This window comes from Pistacia vera, unplaced genomic scaffold (genome assembly GCF_008641045.1).
Source record: "Pistacia vera cultivar Batoury unplaced genomic scaffold, PisVer_v2 Contig200, whole genome shotgun sequence".
NCBI classification, from domain to species: Eukaryota; Viridiplantae; Streptophyta; class Magnoliopsida; order Sapindales; family Anacardiaceae; genus Pistacia; species Pistacia vera.
Window position 1 is genome coordinate 1,091,393 of NW_022196003.1, and position 12,800 is coordinate 1,104,192.

Genomic DNA, 12,800 nt, shown 5'->3' on the forward strand with positions numbered 1-12,800 from the left:
TTAGTAGAGGTGAACAATGTCGTTCAAACACATTTTTTAAAATTATTAAGGGTATTAGAGTCATTTTATAACAAATATTTAACTTTTACTAGTTTAATATAGAATCTAAATACAATTTTTGAATTTTAAAAGTAGGAGATACAAGAAATTCTACTTAAAATGAGTTTGATTAACATAGGTTTATATGTTTTTGAAAATAAGTCTTTGGATATATCATACAAGCTAGTGTAAAATAAAAAACATAAGGCCTCTAGGGCTTTGCGGCAACCCTTTGGGGCCATTAAAGGCCTCGTAACTGCCACGATGTCAATTAAGACCATATCAAGCCTTTCGATAGCCACTCATAGTCGAATCTGACCTCTAATTGACCTAAGAGGCCAGATTTGGCTTTTAGATAGCCAATAAAGGTCAGATCTAGCCTCATGACACCATTTACTAGGAGAAATTATATTAACTAACACTATTTGGAGCCTTGAATTGAGAAATAACACTTTTTTGAAATGTCTCTTGTAATAGTACAATCCTAATTCACACAATATTTTTCGGCAAAAGTGCCCCCATATATAAATAAAACTTACACGATTCACCCATCTTCTAACCTACCCCTCCCTCCATTGCGAAAATTCAAACTTTCAACCCTCAACCAATACCCACCTCCTATTTGTGCCAAAATTGAGTGGAACTACTGGTTTTGGATTTAGGGTTTTTAGTGGGATTTTAGAGTTAAGAATGGGAGATATGTTGAAGTGTTTTGTTGAGTTGTTGAGAAGGGTGCGAAAATGGCCAAATAATTTAGTTGTATGGTAGTGAAATGGCAGCTAAAATTTGCATTTTTTTTCCAATCAAGGGGTTTCGACTATTTTCAACCAATAAAAGAAGGTTTTGTTGAAGAAGATGAAATTGATTTTTGGTCGAATATCTTGGATTCAGCCAAGACAGGTTTTGTTCAAATGGCCAAATCGGTCAAATGGCATGGTTTCCGCCATTTTTAGCCACCTTAGTATCAAAAGACAAAATTGACCAAATTCGGTTGACATGTGGGTTTTTGCTAAAACTCGTCTTCAACCTCCAACCAATTTTCCATCCGAATCCTCCGAAATTGGCCAAAGCCCATATGCAGATTACGTCTAAACCCCCATTTTCAACATATCAACTGAAATATAAGTTTAAACAACTAAACAATAACAAATCATTTCAAAAATAACTTATTTAACATGTTCCTTAGAGATATATGCAACATACTTAAAATTTTAGATTTCAAACAACTTTCAAATAACAAAACTTTCATTTCAAAAACAATATATCAAGAACCATTAAAAAGGTGCTCCTCAAGATCACAAATTCAAGTCTTCACTTGAGATTTTAGAGTGGAAGAATGGTTTTTGAATTAATGGTTAGGGATTTGTCATTAGAGGCCATTTCATCTGCTAATTTTGTGCTAAATGGAAATGTGCTATTTCTTGAGACTTTTTCCAAAAAGTGTTAGTTCTCAACTCCCTCTCCCTAATTGTGTCATTTAAAACCCTGAAGGATAAAATATTTTTAACTCAGGAAAATTTTCAACAGTTTAATAGTTGCATTTTTAAACGATTGCTAATTTTCAAAACAAATCCTTCAACATTATATAATAAGTTTAACATATATAATCACTTAATTTATAGTCTTCAAATTATAACTACCTTGTCTCCTGATTTTTTGAGTAGTTCCCAAGTAACACAACTGGGATTACAATAGCATATATTACATATAAATAAAATAGAGAAACTAGAAAATGATATCTTTAGTTAGAATATACTTCATACTGAGATACCCATTTGTAGATTTTTGGTCATCTTCAACAGCTCACCTGCATACAGGAAGAAATAATTAGTTATATAAATTATGAGAACAGAAGATGTAAATTTCATATATGAAATGGAGAAATGAAATTTACCCAAGATGGAGCATTTTCTTATCAGGGTGAGAGTATGCAGTTTCAGTATTCTCAATCATGGTTGGATTGAAGAAATTCCGAGAAGCTAACGCATGAATGGCATTCAGCTCTGGTCCACTCACAATGTTGTTGGCCTTTTGAAACCTCTCAACTTCTGCAATCTAAAGTTGAAGAAAGAAAAAGAAATGTATAAATTATCTATACGTATGTGTATATCAAAATCAATACTTTGTGAGTTTTAATATCATCAAAATTTGCATACCTTGGAACGAAGAAACACGCTCTCATTCTCAAGCTCGATCTCCTGTAGAAAATAGTAAATGTGTAGAACATCAATTCGTCCATAATACATTAATTCTTTATACAAAAAGTTTTATAAAGCAAGATGTGATACCTACCCTTTTCTGGAAGTACTCAATTTCAGCTAGCAACATCTCGTGCTGTTGCAGCGACAAGTAAATATTAGGAGCAAATTAAAACAAAATTTACTAAGAAATGCAAAGTAAGTTTAAGAATAGAAGTGCCATTTTCTAGTTGAAATTTTATGTCAAGCAAAATGGTAATTAGCATCTTAATAATGAATTTATGTTTTAATGACTATATGTTGAAGATTGAAATACCTTCTTGGACCTGATTCTGGTAAGGCCTCGCTCAAGCCTATTCTCAAGCTGCTTCAGCTCTTTCACGGTTAAAGTGTTCAAGGACTCTCCCATTAGGTGCCTACAAAATAAATAGTTCAATGGATTAGGTCATGCCAATATTTTTCATGGTGTGAACCTGCCTGGAAATTGGTGAACAGTCCATGTATTTATAAGTGAAGCTGATTATTAATTTTCTAGAAAAATAATAAGAACTGTTGACAGTAAAGGTGCCGAGAATCAAGCCATTCAGAATTCTGAAGTCCGTTAAAATTTACAGCTAGGTTTCATTTCCAAAATTTTCTGATCTTCAACCTAGTTTCTTCTCTTCTAAGATTGATGAAGCTTAACTAGTCTATCTCTTTCCCAAGTCTGTTATACTCTTTCAAGAACATATAAAATTACTGTTTAAGATATATTTAGTTAAAATTTAAGTTGAATTTCTTTTGGATTTTGCATTGCCTCTAGGACATATATCATTAAGACTTTAAACCTGTTGGAGTTCTGTATCATCTGAATTTGCTGTCGAAGCTTTGCTGATTCCTGCTGGTAATACTGTAGTAATTGGTAACATGAAACAGAGGAATACAACTTTTTAAGTTCAGTTTGTTTCTGATAATTTGATATTGTAGATTTAACATATTTAGAATCAACTTAATTAATTACCTGAGCATTGATCTCTATGACAGATCCGGAATTCAAGTTGTCTGAGGACGCCTTCTTGTACCTCTCAATACTTGACCTTATGCTGCAGTGTCGAAAACACAACTAAGCTTCTAAATTTTAAACAAAATGATAAGGAAATCAAGAAACTTACCGAAGCATACGAAGTTTCAAAGTTGTAAATATATATAGTGTTGCTTAAGTTAAGAATACTACTTTTGTTTGTCATATGAGTATGCGCATTTACACTTTCTTTATTAGTTAATTAGTTGAGGCAAATTATTACACTTCCATGGATGTAGCAAGGAATTTGATATAGGAGAAGTAAATTCAAAAACAACAAAAATAATAATAATAATAATAATAACAAAACTAATTAATAAAATTCAGATATCATTACTCATTTATATTTTTTTTTTCTATCCTTAATATGTTATAATTGTTATTGATGCATTTTTAACATAAAGTATTATCATGATAATTTCGTGTCAAAATGCTATCAAATAATATATATGTTTTTTTTTCTGTATATACAATATTAAATTCTAATCTTTTGCTGATACCAAATGATCTTCTCCAATTCATATATACTTCGATATAATAACACAATAGACAATATTCTAGAAAATAATTAAAAAAACTTAAATTAGGAAACTCAAGTTTTTTACGCTAGTTCGAGAAAGTGAGATTTTTGTTAAACAACGAGAGAAAGAGAAGAAGAGTGATAAATGATGAGTTTTGGTAGAAATAAGTTAAACCTGGACTAGATTTCTGTTCCTCTGGAGTGAAGAGATGTGAATTTTTACTTTTCATTTTTTCATCAGAAATCCACAAACTTTGGATGATGGGACAAATACACGGATGAAGTTTTCTGTTCCTCCAGAGTTAAGAGAACTGACAAAAGAGATATGGTCTAGATTTCTTCCAGTGCTGAAGGAGATATGGGAAACTTTCGAAAGCTAAAACTAGAAATGGACACAATACAATACTTAAGATTTATGAATAACAAAAGAGTAAAATTTCAGAACTACCGCATGCAAGCTATAATACACTGCAACTTTTTCTTTATTGTCTTCTGGGAAAATGTTTCTGCCTTTAACACCTTCAAGGAGAAGGCAACTCTAACTCTTTCATCTTTTTCTTTTCATATTTTTTTTATGTCATGAAAGCACAAATGGAAATTTTATTTAGTTTCAGCTTTTGAGCTAGCTCATTCATGATTTGAACATAAAAACAGGCATAAAAGGGATAATGATAAAAGAAACTAGCTAAGTTTCTTTCATTAAAGAGATGGAAAAAAAAAAAATGGTGAAGATTTTCAAAGTTAGAAATATAAATATACAATCAAATACACTCATCATAACTGCCCATAAAGAGAAACAGAAATCAAAATATCCATAAATGATCCAACTACTGCAGTATGGACTGCAGATTGGTTAAATTCTCTTAACATTGTGACATTAAGAAGGAAAAATGTAAAAACTATATTCACTAAGATCAAAATGCTTTAATCGGTAAGACAAATCTCTGAAGATTCCACCAATATTTTGTTCTTTCTATTTTTCTATCATTTTTATAATTTATTGCAAAGTTTAGCTTTAAAACACATGAAGTAGTGAATCTATGCGTCTATGATGAAATGATAATCTTTTCTGTAAATCTTATGATTAAGAGTTTGATATTTTTGTCTTTGAACAGAGCTAGATAGAAGGCTAGCTAGAGAAGGCATTAAACTCCACGCGCTTGCATTCAATTCCCAATTACTAAATAAAGAAACCCTAGATGGTTGCAGTTTCACTATTTTCTTAACTTATATAAGAGAAGAAAAAGAAAGAGTTCATTGGTAATATTGAAAATCCTTGAGCCCAGATGAGAGATAAAATACAAATTTTACCTAGATTATATATATCATAAACAATAGAAAAAAACACGTATAGTAAATCATCAAAAATTTTATGTTGGAGGACAAAGATTTCAAACAATATATTTGTAAATTTTTGACATTTTGGGACGATTAATTCATATATATTTTCTTAATAACAATACGTATGAAAAAAATTTCGTAAGTTTATGGCAGGTTAACTACAGAATTATGATTTGCCGTCCACGGATCTAAAAATCAAAGACAAAACAACTTCAAGTAGCAATCTATTTGACACAAGAAGCCCAAAAGATATCACAAAATGGAATATATTTTCTTTTTATTTAATTCTTTCTCATTCCAACGAGGTTCGGAAAAGAAATGTAACAGAGATGGAGATTGAAGACTTTGAACCTTAAGCACTGTATTTTCCTGATAACATTCCATGCACGGTAACAATTATATAAACTATAACCAAAACGAAGAAATAAATTCTTTTTCTTTGAAGACTTTTCTCTAAGCTAAAGACAAGTACAATGTCAGTTTTAACGTATCAATCAATTCAATTAAGGTCATCACACTGTTATACTGTATATGCAAATTAATAGCTATAACCCTAAATCATAAAAATGTCAAACACACTAATAATTATATTTCTATATAAGGAATATTGGCTTGACTTAACATCAGAACCTTCAAATTATTTATTTCCCTTTTGTTCTTAACTCAGAAACACCTCATCTGAATGATAATATGCATAAAAATATGAGTGACACAAACGTAGATCCAAAATGAAAGCTTCAATAATTAGAGATGAGATGAGAAGATTACTTGCTGTTTGAATACTCATAGAGGCGGCCGCGGCTGGAGAAGACGATCAGCGCCACTTCAGCTTCACAGAGAATCGAAAGTTCATAGGCCTTTTTCAATAATCCATTCCTCCTCTTGCAGAAGGTCACTTGGCGGTTTGTTGTGTTCTCAATCCTCTTGATCTCGATTTTTCCTCTCCCCATCTCTACAGAGCATATTATATAGAGACTCATAATTTATTATATATACCTTGGAGAACTTATTCATAAATCTTTCTTTTAATAGAATTATAAGTTTGTTGCCACCTATTTCCTATACTGAATGCTCAGAGAAATTAATACATAATGATAAAAATCTTGATGGGTTACATCTAATAAAATTAGTAAAGAGGCAACTGAAGTAAAACATTTGAAACAAAAATATATAAAAAGTACTTGCTTAAAAATTCATGAAAAGTTGTTTTTTTTTTTTTTTGGTTTGATTTTCCCATGAAAGCAAATATCTCAGACTGGGCGAGGGTTTCATTAAGTTACGAAAAAATATATTTAGAATCATGATAATTGATAAAAAAATGGGGAAGATCTGAAATATAATAAGTACCCTTGAAAAAAAGAGAGAATGTTTCAAAGTGTGAGAAGAAAGACAAAAGAAAGATAACGTTGACAAGAGGAAGAGATCCAGAATAAAATGAGTTCAAACTGAGAGAGAAGGATAAATTGTTGACATGAGAAAATTGATGGATATGAGACAAAATCACAAAGTTTGAGGGTTTTGTAAGTTTTATCTTTTTCTGCAAGATCTCATGTATAAGTTATGGCAAATAAGAATAATTGCTTAAAAATGTAAGGAGAAAAAACAAAACATTGACAAGAGATCCAGAGAAAGAGGTTCAAACTGAAAGAGAAGGCCGAAGAATATTAATATCAAGAACATAACTTCTTGTCGGAGAGAAAATCAAAAATACAGTAAAATGCACAAGATTTTGTAGTCACTCCTCTCTTTGTGTATGGCAAACCTTAAAAATGAAAGAACTTTTTCATATATCAGAGCAAGAACTCAGATCATATCAGATTAGAGACAAAGATTCATGATTTAACTTTCATTAAATAAGGATTTTGATGAGAAAAAAGAACAAAAAAGAAAGCCATATATAAACAAAGAAAAAAAAAAAAGTAAAAGTATGATGAGATGAAAATTTTGAGAACAAGAATGGATAAGTAGATCTTCTCTTGTATTTTAAAATGAGAAAAAAAAAAAAAAAAAAATCTGCTTCTCTGCAAGAGATCTAAGTTTAGAGATCTTACAAATAGAAACCACATGATTTTAGGAAAAATATTTTTTGAGGTAAGTTATATATAGTATTAATTATACAACTATAGATTTTTTGAGAATCTATGAGAGACCAAATGCTTTCTTTAAAAGGATGAAAAAACAAAAAAGAAAAAGAAAAAAACCATTAACAAACCTGAGCTTTGGCCACAATCCGGCAACTCTCAGCCTTCGGAAAATTTGGAATCCCAAAGAAACCAAAATGCTTAGACTTTGTTCAATTCACACTCTCTAACCTATTTATAGAGATAAAGTGTAAGAATGAGTTTTAAAGAAAGAGTTGTAAAGAGATGGAGACTTATTCTGACCTAGAAAATGACATGGGAATTTTTATTTATTTATTTATTTTTTATTATTATTATTATTTTTAAACTTAATCTGATTAAACAGCTTTGCAAGATCAAATTCTCACTATATGATGCAATTCTTATTTGTTTCACTATTCTTTTACTTTATTTCTTTTAGTAATTTGCCTACCCAGAGAATCTATGAAAATGCAGCATTACATGCTCCCTTAGATATTGATATGACAGTATTGATTAATTGATGAGTGGGAAAGAAACTTATTTGCATTATTTGATATATTTTTTTTTCTTTGTTTTTGTTTTAATGATAGGAGATGTTTTGTCTAGTTTGCTCGCATCTCAACTAATCCTTCATGATCTTAGAATTATTAGTTGGATAAAAGCTCCAATAATCATTTTTATAACAATCGTGAGGACTCGAACTAGAGTGATTATGTTAGATTCTCATCTTGCTCTTTTATTATCAAGAAGACTCAAACTTGTAAAATCATGTTAGATCCTCTGTCGATGTATTAGCTGAATAATGAAAATATCAATTGAAATTAGAGCTAATTAAATGTTTTCTGCGTACTTATGCACTGCTAGAATTATTTGGATTTCGAAGTTAAATGGTCTTTGAAGCGGTGAGCAAGTACCGTTTTTAAGTTTTTATTACACTTAGTACATCTCAGTGCGCAAACAAAACCATCATTATGTTTTTAGGCAATAAATTGAACAAGATAAATGCACTATCTTGTCCAGGATAAGAGCAAGATTTTGGTACGTCATATTTTCTTAAGATTGCAAATTTCTATATGCAGCCCTCAAGTGAATCCTTATAATCCTTATAAAGGTGAAATTAATCAAAAGAAGGTTCATGAAATTTGTGTAGCAAAATCCTTGGAAGTCTAGCTAGTACCAATATTGTTATAAATAGGCAAGGAAATTCAAGTGCCATAAAAGGAGTTGCAAGAGGAATTCTATATTGTAACTGGAAAATGTATTTATTCTGAGTCAAACAAATTAATTTGATTGCCAAAGAGACTATTTATATATGTATTTATTCTGAAAAATTCAAGTTGTAAACACCACATGAGTTGCATTAGAAATCGGAACAAATGAATTCTAAAGAGACTAACAAAGATAATTTTCTCTTTAAATTAATTAATTTATTTGCTTAGTGAATACTTTATCCATAAACATCTCAAAAAAAATAAAATAAAAGGGAAAAAAAAAAAGTGGGTATCCATTGAATTTATTTATTTATTTAAAAATTACTCAGAGTAACTGATAAACTATCTGACATTCTCACCCATTATGAACAAAGAAAAAGTAGGGTGAAGATATATATAAAGGAAATTTCCAAACTGTAAAAGGAAAGAAAAGGAACTTCTACCTAGCTAGCTAGTTGCAGCTTTGGTACCAATCTTTTTCAAGAACTTAATATGGATTTGTAATCTCGTGCTTACTTTATTTCTCTGAAGTAATCTAATACTGTAACCAGTCAATAATATTATAAATTTAATTTAAAAAGAAACAAATGTTATTTTTAAGTTCTTTTCTGAAAATATAAAACTCAATTACACATGCTTAATGCTTTCTTTTTCTAGCTAAAACACATATACAAAACTTTAACTGAATGCTGTATACAAATTTACACAAATTTCAATAGTGGAACAGGCAGCTCCATCTTTTCTTAGAAAATATTCTCAGGTGCTGCAGAAAGGGTTTACTTAAATTTAATTATTCTAGGTTATTGTTGCTTTGTATTTATTTTTTGTTTTATTTTGTCTCATGTATCACTGTTATTATTATTAATTTCATGTATCACAGTCATGAAAATATCTTGAAGTTTTTAACTTGGGACCAAAGGTTAATGGCTACCCAGTAATTTTGATTTTGTATTTTATAAAACTAACAACTAATCCCTGGTATCATTAATTGGTTTTGTATATATATCTTTATATATGTGTGTGCCTTCAGGCTGGGCAGCATCCAAGAAATTTTCACATTTTAAACTCCAATAATTGATTGATGGTAATGGGATATGAGTATGCTATATATCTTGTTTTGGTAAATTATATTCATGGAAACCATATACATGGTGTGATGAAATATAATAGACTCAATAATGGATCTCGTATTGCACGGGTTAGAACAAAGCATCTTTATTTACGTATCTCAAAAGGAAAGATGCTGAACTTAAAACTTGTGATATTCGTACTAAGGTGGTTTTATTTCGTGGATTGTAGGGGAATATAATTAGGATGGGGATGAGAATGGGAATGTGTTGAGAAATAGAAATATATAATTACATGAATAATACTAGATATATATACCAACTCGTTATACAAATGCATCCATACAAACAGATATGATACAAATGAAGGGATAAATTTGTATAAATAACCAACTCATTTAATGCTAACATAATATTGATAATGATGTGACAATAAATGAATTGTGGTACATTAATTTGTATACAATAGTTTATATGCTTAGTTTGTATATGTAGCACCATTTTAACTATATTGTATACTTCTAACAATAACTAATGATAAGATAGAATAAAATTTGTGACTTTTAGACAAAATTACTCTCAAGTTTAAATTATTATATATTAACATTTTATCATACAATTAAGTACAATAAAAATTAATTAGACAAAAATAAATCCATAATTTACAATAATTTCCCATGAGCTATTCTATTGATCTTTTACTTTATGAAATATAGTGGTGTTGTAATCATGAGGTTGTTATATCATGATAAAATCTAAATGTCCCTTATTATATATTGTTTCCTATGTATTGTCCTCTTATTGAGCTTAGATTCACGTTTATTTTCTTATTACCTTTACAAGCCATAGTTGGGGTCCTTATAGTGAGAAAAAGGAGAAAGCAGAGTGAGAGAAGAGAAAGGAGTACCCAGAGAAACGGAGTAGTATTAAGCTTGAAAATGGAAGATAATATTCATATTACAGTTCACGTGATTTATACACCTTTACATAACTGATTCAGGAAGCTTCCTGATCAATTTACAAAACGTGGTGGACAAGCACAGTAGTGAGAGAGTGACAGCACAGCAAACAGAGGACCACAGAGAATATTAGTTTGTTAGACACCTGGCGTGTTTGTTAGAGACCTGGTGGATGGAGACACATGTCACCAGTGCTGTCTCCCTGGATTGTTTCCATCTGTCCAAGGTCCATCTTCTTCACATTCCCCCTCAAACTAAGGTCTCTGTGTAGGACCTTAAGTTTGTTTCTCATCCATTCGAAGTGGTTCTTAGGACTTGGTTTTGTGAATATGTCTGCTACCTGTTCTCTTGATGGAATGTAGCTGACTTCGACGTCTCCATTACTCACCATTTCTCTTATAAAATGAATGTCCACCTCAATGTGTTTGGTTTTCCCGTGTAAGATAGGATTCAAAGTGAGGGCTGCGGCACTAACATTATCACACCAGATTCTTGGTGTTGAAGGAATCCATATTCTCAGTTCTGAGAGCAAAGAAGTTAGCCAGGCTATTTCGGCTCCAGCTTGAGCAAGAGCTCTATACTCACTTTCAGTGCTTGATCTAGACACCCCTCTCTGTTTCCTTGAGCTCCATGCTACTGGATTTCCATTTAGCATAATACAGTAGCCTCCTGTAGACTTCCTGTCCTCAGTGTCACAAGCCCAATCTGCATCAGAGTAGGCTTGGATTTCACACTTTCCCCCTGGGTTGTAAAGAAGGCCATACTCCGAAGTTCCCTTTAAATACCTTAGGACCCTTTTAACTGCCTGCCAATGATCTTCAGAAGGATTTTGCATAAATTGACTCAACTTGTTCACACTGTATGCAATATCAGGTCTTGTAATTGTTGCATACTGCAGAGACCCTATTACACTTCTATATAAGGAAGGATTTGGTAGAGACTTTCCTTCGTTACTTGTGAATTTGTGCCCAGTGATCATTGGTGTAGGACATGATTTACTCAGCTCCATATGAGATTTAATAAGAAGGTCCTGGATATATTTGCATTGAGACAGGTGCATTGAGGATCCTTGTCTGTTTACTTCAATTCCTAAGAAGTAGGATAGCTCTCCCATGTCCTTTAAAGCAAACTTGTTTTTTAGGTTCTGAACCTTGATTTATCAGAAGGCTCGAACTTCCATGATGATATGTCGTCCACATACCATCAAGAATTATTAAGTCTTTTCCTCGGTGTAGTTAGAGCTGATGAGTCAGTTTTTGACCCTTGAAGTCCCAGTTTTTAAGAGCTCTGTGAGTTTGTGGAACCAGGCTCTCGGGGCCTGTTGAGTCCGTAAGTGCCTTGTTGATTTGCAAATGAAGTCTGGATGTCTTGGTCCTCAAACCCTTCTGGTGGTCCATGAAAACTCCTCGGTGAGTTCTCCATTGAGGAAGCATTGTTTGTGTCCACCTTGTCTTGTTTTCCCAGTTTAGGGTGTTGCTAAGCTAACTTGATCTATTGTGTTACATTTCACACGGGCTGAAAGTCTCAAAGTAATCTACCCCTGCAGTCTGTAAATCCCTTGGCACTAGTCTGCCTTGTATCTTGACACACTTCCATCTGCATTGTGTTTTATTTTGTAAATCCACTTGCACCCCACAGTCTTGGTGTTTGATTTCTTGGTACCAAGTCCAGGTTTGGTTTTTTTACATAGTGCAGTGAATTCATCTTTCATGGCTTCTTTCCCTTTCGGATGATTTAGAGCATCTTGAGTGCATGATGGAGTTAGGACGTGTCAGAGGTGCGCTTGGAAACACCTTAGGCTTATAAATTCCAGCCTTGGCCTGTCACCATGGTGAGTGTTTTCGGAGCTTACTCTTTGAGTGGTTTCATCAGTATCTACTAGTTCATCATTGATTACAGGATGTTGATCATGTCTGCAGGGATTGATTGAGCTTGAATGGATGGATTATCACAATTTTGAGACAGAGAATGTGTTAACTTACCTTGAGGAGTTGCTGTTGGTGACTGCTCATTTTTTGAACCATCACACTGGTGGGTTCATGCTATTGCGGTTGTTAGGAATTGGGTGGTAAAGTTGTGTTTGAAATGTTGTTCAGACTTTGGTGGTAGCGTCATGATTTTTGTGAAGGGAAGTTCATGTTCATCAAACTCACATCTCTAGAAATGTAACTCTACCAGTTCATGCAAGCACATGAACCTTGTGGTTTGTGCCGTAGCCAATGAAGATGCACTTGCTAGTGTAAATCAAACTTGTGTCTTTGTAGGCTCTCAGGTATGGATAGCAAGCACATCCGAAGCACCTA

General features: G+C 32.2%; 1 protein-coding gene across 1 annotated transcript; it reads right to left on the reverse strand.

Moving 5' to 3' along the window:
- Positions 1–1,929: 1,929 nt before the first annotated feature.
- Positions 1,930–7,197, reverse strand: LOC116128529 (agamous-like MADS-box protein AGL11). The gene is made up of 8 exons (XM_031414242.1): positions 7,176–7,197; positions 5,927–6,110; positions 3,238–3,319; positions 3,065–3,126; positions 2,554–2,653; positions 2,332–2,373; positions 2,196–2,237; positions 1,930–2,094 (listed from the first exon to the last, which is right to left on the reverse strand). Exons 2-8 carry the CDS (start codon positions 6,106–6,108, stop codon positions 1,930–1,932), a joined length of 675 nt encoding a protein of 224 aa, XP_031270102.1. The 5' UTR covers positions 6,109–6,110; positions 7,176–7,197.
- Positions 7,198–12,800: the final 5,603 nt, after the last annotated feature.